At 39.2% G+C, this 24,178-nt stretch overlaps 1 protein-coding gene across 4 annotated transcripts in view; it reads right to left on the bottom strand.

Annotated features, from left to right (window-relative positions):
- Positions 1-24,178, bottom strand: part of LOC134531185 (coiled-coil and C2 domain-containing protein 2A) — a 210,444-nt gene that overhangs the window by 34,734 nt on the left and 151,532 nt on the right. For all 4 annotated transcript variants that reach the window (XM_063366819.1, XM_063366822.1, XM_063366821.1 and 1 more), the window contains exon 19: positions 16,600-16,795. In XM_063366819.1, coding sequence (XP_063222889.1) covers positions 16,600-16,795 — 196 coding nt within the window. The remainder of the gene's footprint in view (positions 1-16,599; positions 16,796-24,178) is intronic.

The following is a 24,178-nucleotide window of genomic DNA, read 5'->3' as shown; positions in this document are numbered from 1 at the left end:
AAATTATGTATCAAATATGGCAACCAAAATGTAACTTAACCTACACTGGGTTAAGCATCAAAAGATGGAAAAATATAAACTTGTTTGTAAATAGTCTTTTTCTAGTATAATAAATAAATGTGCTAGATGGTTCTCTGTCTAAAGGAAGTATGTTAATTAATTAATACAAATTATTTGATTTGAGATTTGTAGATATAAAATATTATTTTACATTTTGCAGCTGGTTGTTAGTTGTTACCAGTAGATAGTGTTCCGTTTAAATGTTTATGGATGGCCTGTAGATGAAAGTAACATAGAATGTTAGAAAGTATTTGAAGATAATGTTATATTAGAAAGTAAATGAAACCAGGTTAGTGGGATTTTATTCCGAAATAATGGAAGAGAGTCACAATTTTGTAAAGTAATGTATAGAAATAAGAATTAAAAAAAACACTTGCTCGAAATTCAAGTTTTTAAAAGACCAAGAATCCAAGTTAAAATATTACAAAAAAATAATTATTCTAAACTTGAATTTTGAACACTCCCAGGTGTTACGAAATACAATGATATACTATATTGATAACTAAAGGTGAGAATCAGAACTGCGCCGATAACTATTTCTGATTGATTAATCGGCCAATATTGTCTTACCGATTGCTTCAATCGAAATCATGCTCACCGATATTTCACGCTGATATTTCATGCTGATATTTCCCGCAGAAGGGTCATTCCTGCGTATGGGTCAAACCATATATCTATCTGTCTTCAGTATAGTTCCATAGATACAAGTGAAGTTTTTGTGTTTCGTGTCTCAGCTTATTGTCACATAAGAAATACAGCACTGGTGTTTAGCCTTGGTCCCTTGCCTGCTTTCTGCCCTTCTTCATTACTCCAGCAGAGGGTGAGGCAGCTGTCCTGTGCCCACTTCTCTGCCCCTCCAAACTTTTGACCCATCCTTTTTGCACTTCACCTAACAGAAGACAAAGGAAAAAACCTACTTTTTTTATACCCATGATTCCCTTCCCGTCTATTATGCATATATTCTTTACCCTTTTCTGAAGAGAGGAAAGGCAGCAAGCTACTCTGCATTGTTCTATAAAAACTATAATGCACGTCATGGAATGTTACAGTTGAAAGCGTGGGAAATCTCACTCTAAAACAATAATGGTTGGACAATGTTGCATCATAAAAACCTGTCGAGATAGACACGTGAAGATGGTGCACGGTGGCAGTCCACGGACATTACAGTGATGAGAGAGGGAGGGAACCATCAGCACCGCTGCATGGGCACACACACTCACTCTGGCTGGTTTATATTTTATATTTCCCCTCCTCCAGCCATCACGGCACTTACCGGCAGCGACCTGGCTGGCGTGCCAGTGGCTAACGTAGCATAATGGCACAGTTCAATGTTCTTCACCTGTACTGCTGGAATATTTTAAATACATAAACAATTTATACTATCTAACCCGTAACCTTATATCTTTGAGGTTTATTATTGATGTGAGTACTACTAGAAGAGGATATACAACTGATGCTGAAAAAGAAGCCAATGATGATGTAAGCAACCAAAAGTTTATTATCTATTTTCATAACCATACAAAGTGTGTATTATTATTTTCTTGTACGAAATAGGGAATTTAAAACATGTTGGTTACTACAATTCAAGGATGACAAAAAAATCTGAAATTTGAAAATTTCATTAATTCTACAGTTTAATAAATTCTGAAACTAAATTTCCTTATATCAACAAATTCATGACAGTATCTTCGGTTTCCGATTTCTAAAAACAATAGCATTGGACTCCGATATGAAAACAAAAAAAAACTATGAATTTTATCTTATGTAGCCTGCAATGTTTAGCATTGGTGAAATTATAATGAATTTATTCATATATTTAGAATATTGTAATGTGGTGTGGTACAATAAATAAATAATTGTAAATAGTTAAAAGAAAGATTGAAGGTGTGAGATTTAAGTTTTACAATCATAATTATATGTAGATTCATTATTACAGTAAATACAACAACTCTGTGAATACTTCTTTAAAAAAAAAATGGGGGGGAATGTAGCTCTCAACAAAAGAACACTTCGCTTGGCTAGGGTGAGAGAGAATACAAGATCGAATATTTTTCTACGCTCATTACAGTGCGGTTACTAATGGAAGCTATTAAATAACTTAATACCGTTTAGAAAATAACTACGTTTATTTTAAAGAGATTCAACAATGGCTCACATTTAAATTGTGGCTTTACAATTATTGAAATTATTTCAGTCTTCAATAAAAATTAAGAATAAACAGCTACAATTGTATCGTCAGTAGTAAATTACAATTACATTAAGACAAGTCAGTTTATAGAGAGAAAACGCCACCTAACTCTTCCGTAAGTCTGATATTCAAGTTAAATTAATCTCTTCTAAAACCATACTTTATCTTAAACATTAGAGAAGATAGAAAAGTACTCACATTTTTAACTCCATTGCACCAGTTTTCTATTAAACAAGATAAAACTTTATTTAAGGGTCTCCTCTGCCCTCATAACCCTTACTATCAAAAACTGCGTGACTCGTTACCACTGACGAGAGGCATAGCATCCCCAGAGTGAACCTAAGGACTACATTCCAAACTATCTAAACAATTCGTTATCTCAGACTACTGGCATAGCCTCTACATGAGTGAGCTTCGATCCTAGTTTCACTGTCGCTTAAAAACCGTCCGCGGCCCACGCATACCCAACCAATCCTAAGTTGCTGAAACCAAATTTACAAACAAAACTAACCAGGACAGCTGAGCCAACCACTCCCCCTTTCCAATCATACGTGCTGCCTTTCCGCGAAGCCTGCAGCGCAAGCACAACTTAATAACCTTGGCTCGTGGCTGCGCCAGTACGCGGCCGGACAAACAAACCACAAAAGAATTTGTAACATCTGCATGCCCGCAGCACACGCCCAGCCCCATGTACCAATTGCGAAATTACGCCACCTGCGCCAGACAATAACAGAGGAGCTAGCCCAGAGTCCCAAAACTAAATTCGCCAAATTTGACTTCAAACACCCTGAGAAAATTCTGCCACACGACAATATTATAGTAAAGTTAGTTGAGTAACTTCATTAAAATTTGAAATGGAAGGTATATCATATATGAAGCTTTCTTAAAAATTTGACTTTGGGTGCAGATTTAAATTCTACTTGTAAGTACGTAGTATAGACAAGGGGCTCAGGGCACATGGCGCTGGCGCGTAGTGCCTGGTGCCGACCGCCATCTTGGATTTTGACGTAACCGCGGCCATCTTGTATGACCTTGACTTTGAACTTTGACCTTGACCTTTGAACTTCAAAGTTTGTCAAAATTAGCCCAAAATTCACCAAAATTTCCAGTTTTTTGGGAAAACGTCCAGCCAAAAATTCTCAAAATATTCCACAGTTCGAAAATTAGGTTTAGAAAACTTAAAAATAATTTTTACCTTAGAAAGAACACAATGACCTAAAAGTAGGGATGGGAATTTTTCGGTACTTTCAAGTGGCATAAAGCGGTATTTTAAAATCCAGATAGCGGTACTTTCAGGAAGGGAAAATCAGTGTTTTCATATTAAGTGTTTTAATGATCCCGCAATAGTTTTCTCGTGATGTATAAACAATTTTAACCATCTGATGCTTCCAATTAAGTGAATTAATGAATGGGGAAGTGTTTTTTTTTTAACTGAGGAAACAACATAATACATATGAAAACAATGTAATTCACTGAAACACTTGGCAAGTAATATTTTATCTTTAACATAATGTCTATGTCTGAGGAAACAGCTAAGTTTAACTTTCAAAATAAATTGCAGTGAACATTTCAACATTTTCTTGTTTCAAACGATGACGCTTATCACTTAGAATGTTGTTGTAGTTAGAAAAAAACCTTTCACAGTCAATGTTAGCACATGGTGCCCAAACAGACTGCAAAGCAGCACGAGCAAAGTCAGGATGGTTAACTGAAACCGCAATAAGGAGTGAAACAATGTCAACAGTTTGGTTTTCACTCAACTTGGTTTGCACAAGGAACTGCAGTTCCTTGTACCCCTTAAGTAAAATATCTTCACAGAGCTTGGAGAGCAAGAACAGATTTTTCAACTTTTTGCTGAGTTCAAGAGAGATGCTTTCGAGCACAATTTCTGAGGGATCAAATACAGCAACATTTTGATAAAATTTCTGAGAAGGATCACCTGCCTTTAATGACAGGAGTTTTGTTGATGCATGTGTGCTGCTGTCACCAAGGCAGATGTGATTTTACCTTTGAGGACCATTTTTTCACAAGCAATGAAGAGCTCATTTACTTTCTGCCCAAAGTTTCCACTTGTAGCAACCTGCAAAATCTGCTCTATTTTGCGGATTTCACCACTGAGTGTGTGACTGCAAGGATATGATGACCCTTCCAGTTTCTTGATAAGGTGTACAGTAGCCTCACACACTTCTTTTACAAAAACTGCCTGGATTTTCACACACCTAACATCATCCCTTGATGCAGTAGAGAAGTACTCTACTCCAGTGTTGTTGATACAGGAAATTTCATCACTGGTCAAAAATTAAACAATGTCCTTGTCGGCGAGGTAGGAAGTGGAGTCGTACCAGGAAGACCACCACCTTGTCAACACTGGCATTGGAAACAGGGGAACTTTTCATCCAGGAACTTCTTAAACAAATGTTTTATCTTGCGTGTGTTTAAAAATGCTGACCAACAACAGTAGTGAAAAATCGGATAGAATAAAAGTTGTAGCAAATTAAATTACGAATAGAAAAGGTCTATGAATTTTTTTTATCTACAACGGTTTTTGTTTTAATCACGAATGAAATGGTTTGACCTAATGGCCGCGCTCAGAGACACAGCTAAAATAATCACCGTGCCCTGCACGAACGGAGAAAAATGGGGGGGAAGGAGGGAGGGGAGGAGGAGAGGAGGGGAGGAGGGGAGGAGGGAAGGATGTCTACTATCCACTATCCTCACTGCATAAGCTGAAGCTGTTTCTGAAAGGAAATACCAGCGTGTGTAGTGGATGTCGTAGGATGGTACAGCTTCGATGCTGTTGCGATAAGACTAGAAATTTTTCACAATTCAAGGATGGATTGCTACAATACATGCACAAATTTCTGAAAAATGGTTGCAGTGTCATGCATGAAATATCGTCATTAAAAGCGTGGGATAACGCACGGGAAAAATATTTTTTTGATGCAGGTAGTAGGCCTAAGTGGAATATAAGCTTCATGCATCACGAAAACCTGTCAAGATGGACAATAAAATTGCTTATGTCGGAGGGGGAGATAATGGTCACGACAGCTCACACGTTTATTTTTAGATTTCCCCCTCCCTCTACCGAAAGCTAGACAGAAACTACCCCGGGAAGGGGGGGGGGGGGCGGAAAGCGAAGGGGTAGGGGAAGGGAAACTTGTCGCCTTCAAGTGACAGCGCTAAACAGAGAGAGAGCATGTTGTTTGTCTCCATTCCCCCCCCCCCCCCCCGACAGCACTTCCTTCTTCACCCCTCCCTCTTCAACATGCTAGAGTCCCAGTCCGCCGACGCGACGTAGCGACAGCGACCACAAAACAAGGAGGGAGAGTAGCGGCGCACCACGCGCAAACCCCCCCACAATATCGCTCCTTTTGCTGGCTGTGTTTACTACGTGAAATTTTTTCTTTTCTTTCTTTGGAGATGCCATTCAAATCATCCTACTTACGAGGGGACCGACAAAGAAACACTCCTAATTACCAGTATGATTTAGGTAGTCAAAACTGACGGTGCATTACAAAACTGCCGTAACTTCGAAGGTCTCGTAGTAGCGAGGTTCCACAGTAGATAATCCCGTTTTTCCAAACCGTTCGCATTGTGATTTTATTACCCTGTTGCATTTGCCATCAAACACCACGGTTTGTAATTAAGTGTACCTATGTTTATTAGTGTTTTATTAACAATAATGTGCAAGTTTTGCTATTTTTCCTGACTATGCTATATTTCGCATTTTGCCTCAGAATTCGCGAATAATTCGCGACTGCGAAAAATTCCCTTCCCTACCTAAAAGAGGCTTAAGGCTCGGTCTCATAGCAGATATACAATGGGAAAAAGTGTTCATTTTGCTGCACTCTTAGCACAGATTAGAAACATCTTAAAGCATCAAATTAATTATCTACAGCAAGTAGACATTGTTGACATTGGCTGCATAGTAAAAGTTAGCGGCTTAACTGTTTTTAATAATTTTTAAAAAATGTTATATTTGTTCATTTTTTAATCATCAAAAAATGGTTTTATTTTACAATACAGCTATTGGAAATATTACAACGATATTTAATATATATACATTTGTGTACATTCGATAGATGGTTTGCTTATAAACAGTATTTCAAAAATATATATTTAGTTCCGGCGTTTGCCTCAATAACGCGCGACCCTGAGATCTGTTCCCCCACCACCGGCAATATCCTTCCCCTCCGCGCTCCGGCAGAGCGAGAGCTTGGACTTTCGCAAGGGAGGTTTAGGGGGTGGGGTACCACCCGCTGTGGCCACAACTTACCTGCGACCCTCTTTTTTTTTTTTTTTTTGCTTCCGACAATACACGAAGATGCACAAAGTGGTCGGTCGGGTGGATTATGTCTTTCCCGCGTTCCAGGTATTAGTTTTATTGTTTTAACTTCGTCGTCGCGGGAGCGGGCCCTGTTTAGCTCGAGACGACAAAGCACCACCTAGTTTCATTCTATACAAAGTACCAGTTTGACCCATTATCCTGATCAGGATCTTCAGGATTAGCGATTTTTTATACCCGGAGACACGGTAGTGTCTTGCACCATGTACTCGTATGAAATAAAGTTTCCAGAGGGAGCTTAATAAATTATCGTTTAAAATTAAAAACCACACATTAATGATAAATTGATCTAAAATGTAAAAATAAATAATAGTTTGAAAACTAAAAAAAACACGCTTTAATAGAAAACCAAACTAAAAAGTAAACAATAAATAATAGTTTTAAAACTAAAAAAACATGCTTTGATAGAAAACCAAACTAAAAATTAAAAATATAAATAAAAAACGTGCATTAATAGAAAACCAAACCATAAAGTAGAAAATAATTTTCAATAAATTTAAATTAAGAATAGTATGATAAACAAAAATAAATTATTGTAAAAAACGTGGGGTGCTTGAGGTCAATTGTTGTAATATTTTATTGACAGATATTGGTAAAAGTAGAGTCATTATGGAAATATCTTAAAAAGCACCCCACACATTTTTAAAATTAAATAATGGTTTTTGATGGTCACACTATTCTTAATTTAAATTTATTAAAAATTATGTTATACTCTTTATTTTAGTTTGGTTTTCTATTAAAGCGTGTATTGGTAGTTTTTTAAACTATTTATTTTTACTTTTTAGTCTGTTTTTCTATCAAAGCATGTTTTTTAATTTCTTAAACTATTATTATTTTTTTAACAGAAGTACAATAATACAAACTAAGGTAATTACTTAAATTAGATAATTTACACTTATCTATGGCGGTATCAGCTACTTCAAAAATGTATAAAATTACACATACAGAATTTTGCGATTTTAAAAATAAATTATAGCCAAACATTTAAAAAAAATATTTTTCACTCGACAATTCGACAAGATATATGATGCTGGTAGACCACACACAAATTACTTGTAAAATGTATATTGTAAATAATGTGTATTGTCACCATAAAATTCTTGCCAGCTAGTTTCGAATTTTTTTTAAAAAAAGTATAAAACATGTTTTACTGTATGTATTGTTTTACCGTGTAGGCTGTTCACGGTAAGATTAGGTCTTTTGAAATCAACATTTGAAAATTGTCCCTACCTCTACCTGACTGTATGTCCCTGAAACTAAACGTACTCGCCGACAGTTATAAACTGCGTTGTGTTAGTATTGACGAGGGGAAACTATTTGCATATAACTATTTACAAACAAATTGTACCATTGTACTGTTTATATTTTTTTTTTAGGTATTTAATAGCAACCATATAAATAAACTGTTTTCTATTGCACTTCGCAGTACGCATTTATCATTGTCTGTATACGGTGACCTTTGTTTTTTTCCAAAAACATCAATTATGTTGATACGAGTACACAGAAATGTGCATATTCCTTTAAAGGTAGAAGTATTGTTGATATCGGTTTCCTTTTCCAACTGTTAAAAACCTTAGATGATCACATTCCCTTTCATTGTTCATTGCAAAATATGATTCCCATTTCTGAGAAAAGAGAAGGCCTGAATTCGGGAAGAGTACTGAAATGCCAATTGGGCGATTTGAAATCCACCGTTTGGACGAATATAAAACGGAGCTCTAAATCCATGGATGTAAACACTGCTGCTGTGTCAGCATCAATAAGTACTGGCGGAGGACAGTCTCAGCTAGAATAAATTATGACTAAAATGGATATCCCATGAATGTCACCTAACACATTTAAAAAATATGACAATTTGGAGGAACATTGGGCGAAGGCTGCGCAAACTGAAATGAAAACAGCTGTGAAGGAAGAAATTGAAGAGGCCAAGAAACGTGGTCACAAAGAACATGATGGCATTCCATTACTCACAGTTGTAGCTGTTACTGCCGGGGGAAGAGATCTTACAGAAACAACTATAGTTCACTTTCTGGTGTAGTAAGTACCAAATCTGTACGATTTTATTTCTTTTTATATATATATATATATATATATTGTGCTGTCGTCTCCTCTTCTCACCGATGACTCTCTTGGGTGAGAGCCAGGTATCGGGTGGAGGAGGTCCAAGCTGCTGGTCTTGCGGCAGGATTCACACTCGGCTGGTATGCAGGCGAATAGCTAGTGGGGTGAGAGATAGGGACTAAACTATTGATTAAAAATAATGTCGGTATTTTCCACGGAACTTTATTGACCTGAATTGTCGAAACAGTTCAATTTGTTGCCTGCATCGGCTTTTACAACATACACAGAATTTATACACGGTACACCCTATCGTCCAGAAAGGGGGGGGGGAAAGACAAATTCCCTAGGCCAAGATAGGTCCTCGGATGGCCTAACTCGCGAAGGAGGGGTGCGAGCAGCAGAAAACGGATAGCCAGTCGTTCTTCTGCTCCCCCTATGATCGTCCTATGGTCAGTGGGCGGAATCCAGCCTCACTGGCCGTCGGGCCGATCAACTGACTTTCAGGTGGATGACCTCACCTTTATATAGGGAGAAATGCGCGGGAACGAAGAAAAAGGGAGGGGCGAACTGACTCCTCTTTGGAAGGGATGAGATGCGCGCGCATGAATCTCGCTGAAATTTCCCTGCCCTGGTGGTGGAAGTATAAACTAGATATAAATAATTGAAAAGAAAAGATAAATGTGGCATAAATAATTATATGTTCCTACATTAATATTCAATCCTATGTATTAAAAAGTATTTAAACTTTCTTTCACAACTTAATTAGTTAAATTTATACTTTTATAAAATATAAATACAGTTGGTAGTTCACCATTCACAAGATGGCGTCACAATGTACATGTTTAGCTGTGGCAGGAGAAAAATATACATTTGTGTACATAACTCGTCCATATTTACAATTATATTCTGCAGTACATTAATATGTGTGGTTATAGCGACGTGAAAAATAAAGGGCGAAGATGGTTCGTTGCTTTAATGAATTATTCTATTGTTCGTCGCTTTGTTTATAACCTACGACGTCGCACATATTCGTCGCCGCATATTACGTGAGTAGGCCTATTGCCGAAATACATTTTTCCCTGAATTGCTTCTGAACTTATAAAAACTTGTTTTTGGGTTTAATTATCACGTAAAGTAACGTGATATTTAATATAGGAAGGGCGGGCACGCGTCAATTTCCCCCCTAGTGGCGAGCGTTACTTTACGGGAGAAGACGCTAGGACATCTTGGAGGAACACTTTACACATAGATAACTGTCAGTCTCTGTAGAGTACGAGTCTCTGGGTTATCACTTCGGATATGGCTTCTTCAGCTTCCTGGAAGTCCTGATTGGGGACAGCTGCCGGTGGTCTCCTGGGAACGCCTATTGGGACAGCTGCCGGTGGTCTCCTGGGAACGCCTATTGGGACTGCTGCCGGTGGTTGTAGGATTCGGCCATTGGTAAGGCCGTTGGTTTGGTGTCCGCCAAACCGTCTCTAGGTACCGTCCTGGTAGGTCCTTGGGGTCTCCTTTGCAGCTCCGCCACGGCATTTGGCGACGCTGTGGAGGCTGGTAGAGGCCTGGTAGAGGCCTGGTTGGGTCCTTCCCATTTTGGTGCGAATCCGGCGCAGAAGTGGTTAGGCTTATTGCTGAGTGGATGGGTCTTGACTAGTACCCTTTGTCCTTCAGCAATCTGGTGGTTGGGCGGATTCTTCGGTGTAGAATACTTGCGGGCTAGGTACCCTAGTTGAGCCTTTCGTGCGCATCTACTCTGATGGCAGCTTGTAGACAGATCTCTTCGCTGAAGGGCGGTATGTGGGGTTGGAACTCCACTTCATTCTCCAGGTTGCTGGATCTATCGTCTCAAGTTTAATTCGCTGGTGCTGGTTCCGATTGCTTCATTGTGTCTACGCCGCAGTGTGAAGAGGATTTCTCCCAGGTAGCGATCCCAGTGGCGATGATTGGCCATGGTACGCAACCTGAGCCCTTTCTTCAATTCCTGATTATGGTGCTCTGTAGGGTTTGCCTGGGGATGGTAAACTGGAGTGGCCCAGGTTTCTATTTCCCATTTGGCGCAAGTGTCGGCCCATAATTTGCTAGTGAATTGCACCCCATTGTCTGTAAGTATGCTTTTGGGGTATCCCCATCCAGGAAACACTTCATCTTGGAGTAGAAAATGAATCAACTTTAGCGAGGGGAAAGGCTTCGACCCATCGTGAGAAAAGGTCTGTGATGACGAGTAGGAAGCACTTACCTGTCGTGCTTCTGGGGTAAGGTCCCATCAGGTCTAGAGCTAATTGGTTCCATGCTGCAGCAGGATTGTCTCTGCTGGCATGCGAGGCATCGATATTCTAGTCCGGCGTGATCTCGGGGCTCGTCTGGCCAAAAGTGATGGAACAGGAGTCCAGAGTGAGCACAGCTGATCTGATGGATTCCGGTGCCAGGGCAGTCTTCTACACCGCAGAGTCGATGGACTGCGTCCGCCGTCGTTGGGTATGTACAGGTAGGTGAGTTGTTGGGCGCCAGGAGGGGAGGCTGTTTCCCTCCGCTGTCTGGGTCTGCTTCTCGAGGATCCCTGGTGGTAGGAAGGTCAGGAGCACTTGCCTGCTTGCTGCTGTTCCCGGCGTGGGCCATGGTGTGCCTGCTGTTGGTTAAGTCTTCTATGAGCTGCAAGTGGTGGCAAGGGTCCATTCCAGTGGTTGTTGGCTAGTCCATCTGGTAGAGCTTGCAATGGGTCTTCACGGGTATTGTAGAACAATCAACGAGCCCCGCGTTGGTGCGCCAGAATGATGTGCTGTCGTCTCCTCTTCTCACCGATGACTCTCTTGGGTGAGAGCCAGGTATCGGGTGGAGAAGGTCCAAGCTGCTGGTCTTGCGGCAGGATTCACACTCGGCTGGTATGCAGGCGAATAGCTAGTGGGGTGAGAGATAGGGACTAAACTATTGATTAAAAATAATGTCGGTATTTTCCACGGAACTTTATTGACCTGAATTGTCGAAACAGTTCAATTTGTTGCCTGCATCGGCTTTTACAACATACACAGAATTTATACACGGTACACCCTATCGTCCAGAAAGGGGGGGGGGAAAGACAAATTCCCTAGGCCAAGATAGGTCCTCGGATGGCCTAACTCGCGAAGGAGGGGTGTGATGCAGCAGAAAACGGATAGCCAGTCGTTCTTCTGCTCCCCCTATGATCGTCCTATGGTCAGTGGGCGGAATCCAGCCTCACTGGCCGTCGGGCCGATCAACTGACTTTCAGGTGGATGACCTCGCCTTTATATAGGGAGAAATGCGCGGGAACGAAGAAAAAGGGAGGGGCGAACTGACTCCTCTTTGGAAGGGATGAGATGCGCGCGCATGAATCTCACTGAAATTTCCCTGCCCTGGTGGTGGAAGTATAAACTAGATATAAATAATTAAAAAGAAAAGATAAATGTGGCATAAATAATTATATGTTCCTACATTAATATTCAATCCTATGTATTAAAAAGTATTTAAACTTTCTTTCACAACTTAATTAGTTAAATTTATACTTTTATAAAATATAAATACAGTTGGTAGTTCACCGTTCACAAGATGGCGTCACAATGTACATGTTTAGCTGTGGCAGGAGAAAAATATACATTTGTGTACATAACTCGTCCATATTTACAATTATATTCTGCAGTACATTAATATGTGTGGTTATAGCGACGTGAAAAATAAAGGGCGAAGATGGTTCGTTGCTTTAATGAATTATTCTATTGTTCGTCGCTTTGTTTATAACCTACGACGTCGCACATATTCGTCGCCACATATTACGTGAGTAGGCCTATTGCCGAAATACATTTTTCCCTGAATTGCTTCTGAACTTATAAAAACTTGTTTTTGGGTTTAATTATCACGTAAAGTAACGTGATATTTAATATAGGAAGGGCGGGCACGCGTCAATATATATATATATAATCGAATTTGTACTCCCACTTTACTCCATGAAATGCAGAACATTTTCATGCTCCCTTGTTTACAGCATGACATTTAAGCGGATAAGTTTAGAATATGGTTCTTTGACATTTTACATGTAATCGGACAACTTTTTTCATTTGGAGACTAACTTGCGTTGATGTTTACATTCTTTTATTGTAAATTACTGCGTCTTAAAACTAATTATACAGAAAACTGAAAACGTTCCCATACATCTATTCAAGAGGACTTGGGATGTAGTTTTTTTTTAGTGAGACTTAGCTTGTATGCGTATGTGCGTATCTCAGGAAGTAAACGGTGTGGGATTATGTTTTTTTTTTCCAAATAAAATTTAAACATTTATTATCTATGGATGATCCTTTAGATTTTATCCTATTTAGTATATGAAAAGAAAACAAAATTGTGAAAATAGTCAAAAAGCACATATTTAAATCTTGCCTGCGTAGTTTCCTTTAAGTATTTTTAATGGCCGAATTTGACGTGTTATGAAAATTACATGACAACGGTACAGTGTTTTCAAGAAATGCAATGTGTTTATGTGTCGATTTGCTGTTTGGCATTGGTAAAAGTAAACCTCGCACTTACAGATTGTAATGTCTGGAGTAGGAATGCAACGCAAGGCTAGCCAAACAAGATCTTATAAACACCATAATTACTGAAAATAAGATAAATTTCTATCTTTTTTAATTTTTTATTATTTTTTCCCAATATGTTATTGGAAAACTATTTATACTGATACACTTATCCATAGCGCTGAGATATAAAAACAAACCAGTTATAAAACCAGGGCAAAATAATGTGTTACTAGGTCTATACAAACTATATCAAAACAGAACAGAATGACACGCAGACGTCACCTTCTGACTGCCGTGGTGGGTTACCAATAGTAGCCGTGACAAATCACACGTCTGAAATGTGAGGCTACTGAGCCTTGGCCAGACGAAAGGATTTTCCCTCCCGGTAGCCTGTGAGATAACAACTTACAAGAAGGAAGAGGGGGAGGGGTGCAGTCCGTAAATACCGGTTCCATGCGTTGACGAGGGGTGAAGGGTAACCAAGGGGCGAAGGAAAACCTACCTCCCTCGCTGGTCTAGAGAGGGGGTAAGGCATTGTGTTGTGAATTCTGCTCATCTTTCCACCCCTCAACGGCCAGAGTGCCGCAAGGACCATTTCTCATGACTGAGACCGAGCCTTAAGCATCCATGTCTAAAGCCACTGATAAGCCTCTGACATAATCTAGGATTAAGACCGCCATCTTGGATTATGACGTCACCGTTAGAAAATACTGCAGTTGCTGAGCGTGCCATGAAAACGTTACCCCACCCAAAGAAATTTATTAGTGAAGTTTCTATTTCATCTGTCAAGGTCAAAGTTCAAAGTCAAGGTCATACAAGATGGCCACCGTTAAGTCAAAATCCATGATGGCGGTCGGCCATGTGCCCGGAGCCCCTTTTCTATACTACTCTTGTATCATAGCATCAACTCTGCCCTGTGCTCCAGTTAACAATTAACTGAGAATATTTTATGTTACTGATGTTTTCTTAATGTTTCATAATTAATTCATTCCCTGGTAACACTGTGCAGGCAGACTCTACAGAGAGGAGAGGTCATGCTGCCTGCTGCAGTACGGCAGTGTGGAGCCTGCACCCTGGGAACTGTATCCATCACCTCCGAAACCACAAGCAACTCTGTGGAGGCAGACTCTACAGTGATACTACTGCAGTATGGTGGTGTGTGGCCTGTCTCCTGGGAACTGTATCCATCGCCTCCGACTTTCCAGTGCTCCAGTGGCTGTCCGCATTTGCGCACATTTACTTTGGTTCTACCAATATTTAATTTTTCTATTTTTATCTAGTACCACAATATTCATATGTATTTTTTATACATTTTTCTAATCATATTTTAACAAACAGAGATTTTTTTTACTCTTTATAGGAGTCAATGAGAAATTTATCCAAAATAAGTAAATTAAAAAACAGAATAATATACATGTAACAATTTGAAAGAGGTGTAAAATAATGGAGAGAAGAAAAATAATACTAAAAACTAAGCCTGTGCGAATATCAGTTTTTTAGTTCGAATCGAATTCGAATACGAATACCAAATTATTCTCCAATACGAATATTGAGTTCGAATAATTGGAATGAGAATTGAAATCCCATAAAACATGTTATATCACATCACATTACAATATGATAACAGGTACATATTTACTGATACAATGTATGTAGAATAAAAAAAACTGACAGTACTTAAAATTTTAAGGTTCTCCAATTTTATAATTAGTTCGTATTAAAAAGAGTCTTGTCACATCACTACATATTAGCTAAATTAAATTTTTGTGGAGAAACACAAGCTGCTCTACATTTTCGGGGAGTAGACTCTCTCTTCTACACGTCACAATGTTGCCAGCTGTTGAGAAAAGTCTCTCACTGCACACTTGTGTGGCAGGTATAGGCAAGTACTTTCTTGCTACCACAGCTATGTTTCGGAAACAAGTGCGCCCCTTCTCTGACCAGAAACTGAAAGGATTTTCATTCTTTGGGATTAAGGGTGCTGCCAGATATTCGTTTACTTCTCCTTGGATAGTTTCTTTGTAGCTTGCAAGCGTAGACTGAGCTGCTGTTGAAGGTTTCACGTAGGACCACAGAGATGACTTCTTAATAGGCATTTCACTTGTAGCCTCACTTGTCTCAGTTATAGTTTCAGCTACTGTGTTCAGCTTACACAGCTTACATACCTCCCTGCACAAATTTTCAACCCATATATTTTTTAAATTATCATCCTCAATTAGTGAACCTTTGAACCATGGATCTACCATCATAAAAAACACATTTACTTCAAAATCTTGGTACACCATGTAACATGATCACAAGCTTTAAAGTAAGTTCTTGGCAATAGTTTTTTTTTTGATGTGCCGGTTAGGATAATTGCCTGAGCTGTCACTACGCAAGGAATTTGGGAAGGGTGGGAAGGGTATGAATGGATGGGGGGGGGGGGGGGGGGGAATTGCCGCCTGCATCCGGTCGTTTACTGTGAATTATCCTATTGAAAAACATTGAAGTAGCATGTTAGGCTTTTGGAGTCTTTGCTGTGAGTATGCGGCCAGATGTTTTCCACATGGTCTGTACAATTTTCTTTCTCTTCGCCGTCACGTTCGGAACGAAATTACAGTGCCGACAAACCATGTTTCACCCTCTAATCTGAAAATCAGTATGCTGACAGTTCACATCTATTTTAAACGACCTGACGACATTCTTCTACATAAAATACGTTAGTTATCGCTCCGAATTACTGTGTTCAAACGGGCTTTACGTGGCCAGATGTAATGATCCCACTCAGCCTTTTTTGTAAATGACTGAATATTCGTTTTTTCGAAGTGTTAGTATTCGAAATCGAATCGAATACGAATAATAAACTATTCCTTTTGATATTCAAAAATTCAAATATTTGCACAGGCCTACTAAAAACCCTTGAGAATGTATTTTCTTAAATCAGTTAATTTTAAGTTTCTAAGTTGTTTTGTTTATCTGGTTATACACATAAAATAGAATATTATTAATAATATCAAATGTTAATCAATGATTATTTGTTTAATATCAAATAATGTGAGTAATTTTGCGGTACAAATCTAAATTTCTCAATAAATCATCTAACCCTAATACATGTTATATTAATTTTTTTAATACTTTTTTTTTTTTGTGAATGTGTCCAACATAGTTTAGGCCTATCTATTGGTAACAAATAATTTGAAAGAAAAATTCCATTTTGAAATGTCAAATTGAATACCAAATTATAAATGAATTAGAACATTTTTCGCACACTCAGTTGATCACGCCACTGAAGCAGTGACGCTGGAGAAAGGCGGATAATGACCTGGGAACTCTTGTGCGCCTGCTTCCGTTCCAGATGGCGGCGATGCACGGTGGCAAGGAAAGGAAAGACGCTGAGCGGCCTGTGAAGCTTCACATCGAGGTAGAACAAGCGGCAGTCTGCTCACCCTGGGGTTGTAGCAGAGCGCGGTGAAGGGGATGCGCAGGCTGCCCAGCCAGCTCCTCTCCAGCCGATGGTGCACGTTGGTCGGCCTGAGGCGGTCGTCTTCCACCAGGTCCACCACCACCTCGTCAAACAGGTGGAAGAAGACGGAGTCTCGCACCGACTGCCAACCGGCCGCGGAACCGTCCCCGCCCACGGCCCTGGAAGAGCACACACGCTTGCTGCACTCGCCATCATCCTTCTGCGTGAGTCAAGCTAAGTTTATTTACATCACGTGAACAAATATAAAAAAAACTAAGTCAACAGTTTCAAATTTATTTAATTTATGAAATTGCTAACAATATGTAAACAATGTACCAAAATTGTAATTAATTTTATAAATACATAGACTATATGTATGTATATCTGAAGTTATTTACATATAGAAGCAACTATAATCACCACTTTGTGGGCTTATATTTAAGACATAAAAATGGTAGCAATGTGTATTAGAGTACTTAGCCAGTTAAGAATATATATTATTGATCAGCCATGTGCAATAATACCTAATATGGGGCCGTCTATGGTGTTAAATTATTTTTATCTGAACAGAAATCAAAAAGTAATAATGACGAAACTGGCAAGCACATCACGTGCCCAGTATAATGAATAAGAGGATGAATGAGTAAATGATGTATGACTGAATAAATGTATTAATGAATGATGAATTACAGTTTAAGGCCAATGAAGCAAGCTGTGTTTTGACTTTTTAAGATTTAAAGACCATGCAGGTACAATGTGTTTAGACTACCAACTGAAAAAAACACTTATTGGCAACATAATACAAATAGGTAAATTACTTTAATACCTTGACTCAGTTTACTGACCACATTCATTCACAAGCACATTCAATAATTCATTCAGTTAGCCTTCAAATTATTTGTTGTTCTTAAGAGCTATGGTACATCATCCCAAATAAATACACATCTATACTAATACACTAGAGTCCCGTTATAGCGAGGTGTCACGGTTCCGGGTTTGATCCTCGCTATAACCGTGTCCTCGCTAAAACCGAATTGGACAAATTTTGGCCCCCAAAAAATAAAAATTAACCGAAAATAGCATAAAAATTGTGTTTAAACCTGTATAATTGGAAAATAACAGGTTATATTAACGAAATCTTAATTTCTGTGAGAAGATGTGTGAATTCTCTTTAAAACGATACCCCATAAGTACGGATGCGATCACCGATTGCGTCAAAATAACCAGAATACCCTACCACGCCTTGTAAGTATAGCATCTCAGCCCGCGGCCAACGCAGCATTGTCCTGCTATCTATTGTCGACACGGGCTGTCTGCTGGCGGCCATGTTGGTTCGGGATGTTCCTAACAGGTGGTGCTAGTGTAGCGCGACGATTTAATTCCTTACAAAAAAGCAGGAGTGCGGCTGCGGCAACGCACGTACGCCTCAAGCGAAATAGTCGCTGGAAAACTATTCTTTTTCATTTAAAGAAACCTGTCAACTTTGGGATTAAACTCAAACCATCACCACCCCTTTCCCGGACAAATACCCCAATAACTGACCGAAACAAAAGTTACAAGAAAACTGTCCTAGCGATTCGGAAATAAATACGGTAGTGCCTACTAGAGGTGTAAAAGTAACGAAAAAATGTGTACCCGTATGTATTCGTTACTATAACAATTAGTACTTGTTACTATCGTTACGTTACTCGTTTCTTTTGATACCGCATAATTTGCTATGTTATGTTGTAGCAACGAATCCAGTCGTATTGCGTACGCGTGCAGTATGACGTCGCGTAAATAATAATAAATAGAATATAAACAATTAATAGTTGTTAACCAAGAAACAATTAAATCTCATTAGAGCGGTTTTTAAATATTATCTCTTTTAAGATAACACAAAAAAACGTGAAAATATACGCGATTATAAAAACAAAAACATACATATTTCTAATTTGTAAAAAAATACTTTCTTACGTTGTTTCTGTTCCAATCTCAAACTTTGTCTACACACGGCAGACGGCACAGATAACTAACGGAAGTTTGATGAAAGAAAGGACGGGATTCTATTTTTAAAGCCACGCATTTAGGTGGCGACTGCACGGCTGAAGAATGTGACAGGCGTCAACGCCGCAAGATGTCTAGTGGCGAGCGAGAGGGGTGGAGATAAAGCAGACAAATAACAAAAGCGCGCTTCAAACGATCAAGCCGTAAATTCCTCAAAAATACCTCGTTATAGCCGTGTTCTCGCTATTACCGTGCTCGCTATAACGAGATTCTACTGTATTATAAAGCTGAAGAGTTTGTTTGCTTGTTTGTTTGTTTGAACGCGCTAATCTCAGGAACCACTGGTCCGCTTTGAAAAATTCTTTCAGTGTTGGATAGTACATTTATCGAGGAAGGCTATAGGCTATATTATATTATCAATAACATTAGAGATCCTTACTAAAAGTCCAATTTAGAATCAAATGCGTTGGATGGTGTTAGATACAACATGCAGTACACGTACGAAGTGTGTGTTGACAATGCTGCATGCGCTAGAAGTTTATTTCCTATTGCCTATTAACATTGTTGCCACACACTAGATACCTTATCATTCTTAATTTTCCCATACAAGTAAAAAACACCCGTGTGATATTAACAACGAAGCAATCAGTACCCTCATAAGAGTTCAATTAGAATTTAAATACTTTTTATCACTTTAAATCGCAAACCTAAGCTATTGTTTTTTTTCCTCTCTCTGTGTTTAATTTGTTTTTTTATTGCCCTTTTTTTTCCAAGTATATATATTTTACAGACTTGAAACTTCACAGTAATGTTCCTTATCTTACGCAGGATGACATTTTCCGAAAATTAGATCCCATGGGTAGTTAAAACCAGGCAACAGTAGGTACTTTGTCTGCATGAGAACAGGATTTTGCATTGTTCATGCCTTCTGCGTCTCCATGGCAACGGGCATCGCGCGGCAGTGGCGTACCCACATGGAGGGGCATGTATAATGAGCGGCGCAAGAGTGATCTGCCTGTAGACTGCCGTAGCGAAGTACAGGTACATCAGTTGTACGTTGCGTGCATGAGTCGGGAAACCATCGGTGCTATTCATTTTCTCTCCGGTACATTATACAGCATTGTAATAAATTTTCACTGTAAATGGGAGATGTGGCTTAATTTTTTTCCATTATTATAGCCGTGCGAAGCCGGGTCGGGCAGCTAGTAAAATATATTTTCAATTGTATACATATATTTAAACTAAAATTATGTAGTAAAAAGGTAAGCAAAAATATTTTTTATTTAAATATATTTACTAGTTTTATATAACCTACCAAATTTTACAATTATATTTGCATTCATTATCCCCTAATAAAATTTATTTATACTGTCACTATAACAAAAAAATAATTCCTCATACCTTAAGCAATAGTCAATCAGAAAATTAAAAAGTTCACAACAGAATGTTGAGTTGTTACTTTATTGCTGCCAGTTAAGATTGCAGATTGCCGTAGAATCTTTTACCCTTTAATCAAACAAGTTTCACTGTAATTACTATTTCATTTGCATGATTTAAAATAATTTTTATTTTTGATCATGTGTGTTAATGTGATGTTTTAAAGTCTCATAATTCGTTGTTTCCTTAGCCATAGTTGTATACTGTTTGACCAAAAATGGTTTACTATGACATCGTTCAAGGCTTTGCCCCGTCAGAGCCCAATATATCACCACCCCTCAAAACCCTCCTATCCTCATGACACTTTTAAACCTCCCGCCAGTGACTTGCGTGTGACGTATTGAGGTACCTGGTACCTAAAAATATTACACTTCTGGTGATAAAATGTATTTTAGTTTCAATTTAGTACTGCCTTTTCATAATTTATGTAAGTTTTTAAATATTTCTTATTTGGTTACATGTCCTACTTTGGTTCTTTACTTTAATTAAGTTTATTGCAATTTTTTTCTTAAAATTAACAGGTTATTTGCAAGCCTGGCCTTATAGGAAATGTGCGCACGAGGGAAATTGGTGCACGTATTGTTGGTGGCCCTGTTTTTGCTGTTGCTCAAGGTGGCCATCAGCAGAGCTGGGAGCGCTGCGGCAAACAACAACAAATGGATGTGAGAAGGAATAAAAACTTGGCTATGGGCAGACTTCCTGGAAGGTGGTGTAGCTGGGACGAGAGATAGCACCACCGCACCAGGCAACATCAGGCAGGGCGAAGGAGTGAACGTCACGCTTGCTTGGATTATAAAGGGAATATTGTTCATGAATGTTTAACTGGCAAATCTGAGTCCTTGATCCGGCCTCTTCGCGTACCTTCTGAGAAAAGTGAGAGACATGTGAACATTTTGGCGATTCGTTTGAGTAGTGCAACAGAACACCTACATTTTGTATGTATTAAGAGGCTGTCCAGATTATTGCATTTGCAAATGTTCTGGGGTTATGATAAATGGATTTGCGAGCACTGTCGTCAATACATTTCAAGTGAAGATGGATTAATTTCGCAAACTGTTCTCTGCAGCCAGCATAAGGCAGTGTGGTCCTGTTTACCTACAGAGGAAAACATATTTTTAGAGTTTAGCATAACTGCAAAACAGGATTGACTCAGTTTCATTGCGTATTGTGATACGAGTGTTATCTTAAGCCTTTCTCCACCTGTTTGCCCGGTGAGGAGTCTTCTAGTACCACACGGGTACACGAACATGTACCTTACGCAAGGAAAATTTTGTTAGTCTGTAGGTACGACAGCTCTCTGTCAAAATATGTGCAATTCGAGGGTGAAAATTGATTGCTGAAATGTTTGCAGAGTTAGTTTCTATGGCCAAGTGGGTTTTTAATATTTATTCAAAGACCATTACCGTTAAGATGCCGACTTCAGCCGATTCTGCCTAGCTAGCGAAACAAACACATTGCCATATCTGTAAGAATGTATTGGCTGGGCAGAGGCTGCTCAACCACGATCACATGACTGGTGAAATACGTGGTTATGTCCATAGTAAGAGCAACTTGGCTTTCAAGTTGTAAAAGAATCAACTCATCGCGGTTTTTCATAATTTGCAAAATTACGATTCCCACTTTTTGATAAGACATTAAGTATTGTGACGAATTGCACAGCGGATGGTTCCTTTCTCGTTGAGAACCCCGGGGAAGTTAAGGTCCTAGGCGTATCTAGAGAGTTTGAAGTGAGTGTATTACAAAATTCATTTACGTAACAGATAATATGCAAGGAGGCGTGCGCACTGTGAGACTTAGATTAATTGATTCACTTAATTTTTTTCAAAATTAATCACTAAAAATTCTTGCTGGCAATCTTACGTCAGATCAGTTGAGTATCACACATAAAATGTTTCCAGACGACGCACAGTTTGAGTTTTTCCAATCCGTGGAACATTTCCAGGCCGCCTTGCTATCCCCAAAGAAAGCATTCCATAATTTAATGAGTGGGAAGGACATGAGTGATCTGGACTACACTCAAACCACATTGCAAGAGTACATTTAATTATTTCTAGGTGGATACTTGTTTGCTGGCTGGTGTATTCGAGTAATTTTGTTCCCCTTGTTAACAGTAATATTCATTGGATCCTGCTCATTACATTACTTCACCCTCACTCGCATGAGACGTGCTTCTCAGTAAAACCGGTGCACGACTTGAGCTCATAACAAACACGGACATACATCTCTTCTTAGAGTCCGCCGTAGGTGGAGATATAACAAATAAAGTTGTCGTCATGCAAAAGCCAACAATAATTACATGTTAAGTCATGACCTTAGCCTTCCGCCTTCTTACATTTGTTATTTCGATGTAAATGCATTGTATGCTCACAAAATGTTAAACAAAATTCCTGTAAGTAGTTTTCAATGGGTTCCCAAAGATGAACATGTGAGTTGGGAGTTGGGATTTCAGCACCATGGACATAGATGGTGATACATCATATTTTGTTGAAGTATATTTGTCATTTCCAGAGTAATCAGGCATTTGAGTAAATTACTGTTCACTCTCGTGCCACGAAAAAATTAGTTGTTCATACCAAAACACTGCTGCACTACGATCATTATGGGGCGGTCAACAGCCACATTCACCGGGTTTTGATTTTTGAACAGACGGCCTGGATGAAAAAATACGTAGTTTTTAATACTGAGTGACGTGCACAGTCAGCAAATCCCTTCAAGAAACCGTTATTTAAATGTGCAATTCGATTTACGGGAAAAGCCTTGAGAATTCCCGAAACCACAGGGCTATACACGTTGTTCTGCAGTATGAGTCGATTTATGGGGCAGCAGAGCTGATTGGTTGTCTGAAATTCAAGGCCCGGCAAATCATAAATGAAAATTTAGTTCTCATCGTGTTGCAGTAAAGATCGATAACCTTTGATAAACCTTTGTACAAGAGAATCGCCATTATGGATTTGTTAAAATTAGTGTACTACAATTTTCATTATAATTACATGCAAGAAAAATTCCCTTCACAGTCTCTGCATCTCTTATACTCAGATACTGATTCTTCGATGTACTACATTGAGTGTGAGAAATTTATGATTCAATTCATCCCAATTTAGCTTCAAGTTTTGATACCTCCAATTATGCACTAGGTGCTTCTCCGTAGTCAACAAGGGTGTAACAGGAGTGATGAAAGATGAAGCCGCTGGCAACATTAACACGGAGTACGTGGGACTTTGACCTAAACATTATTTGTACAAGATGGAGGATGGTTTGTGTATAGCCAAGAGTGTTAAGGCCAACGTACTGCAATCCTTCCTGTTTCCTCATTACCTGGATTGACTACTTCAAAATTCCCGGATTCTCGGCAGTCAGTATCATTTCCGTTCGCAAGGCCACGCTGTGTTTACTATGCGAGTGAACACAGTAGCACTGTATTCAGGAGACTATAAGCATTGGCTTTCTAAAAATGGTGTCAACACATTACCTTGGGGGCATAAATATCTATGGCCGTCTCCAGCTCATGCCTCGCCTCATCCCACCTAAATTAACTTCTATTTTTCTTTACATAAAACCTTTCCCTGTTTTTACGTTCAGCAGTCAGACTAGAACACTGTTGACGTTGCCTCTGAGCAGTGGTAGAAGGGGTCGGCCTATTTTCGAGTTCGGACTATTTTCGGACCAATACGGTAAGTTGAAAGCTTCATGTCAATATAGGCCTGTTTAGTGTTTTTCCTTATTTACAAAATATAAATACCTGCATACAACTGAAAATATTAAGAAGTTTAAAAAAAAATGTATTTTACATACAGTAGAATCCCTCCCGAACGACCCCCCTCTGGAACGACCATTCCGTAAGAACGACCAGTTTTCGAGGAACCGTGAAAAAATTAAAAAAAAAATGAGTAAAATCGGATGAAAAACAAGTGCGCTACACACTATGTACGGCGCTGCGCGTCACGTTTTTCTTGGCGAGCGCTGTACTGTTGGCAGGCGCACACATGGCTAAAAATAGATACCACCCCTCCAGAGTCCAGACTGGCCACCCTAGCGATAACGGTAAAAAGTGGTGCGCATGCGCATTTCTGTTGCCGTCTCGATCCCGTGTCTTTGTCTTGTGGCTTGTTAGTGTGATCTTGCTCGCTGGTGGATACGCT

The sequence above is a fragment of the Bacillus rossius genome, chromosome 3, assembly GCF_032445375.1.
Source record: "Bacillus rossius redtenbacheri isolate Brsri chromosome 3, Brsri_v3, whole genome shotgun sequence".
NCBI lineage: Eukaryota > Metazoa > Arthropoda > Insecta > Phasmatodea > Bacillidae > Bacillus > Bacillus rossius.
The sequence above is the reverse complement of the archived record's forward strand: the minus strand, read 5'-3'. Positions and strand labels throughout refer to the sequence as shown.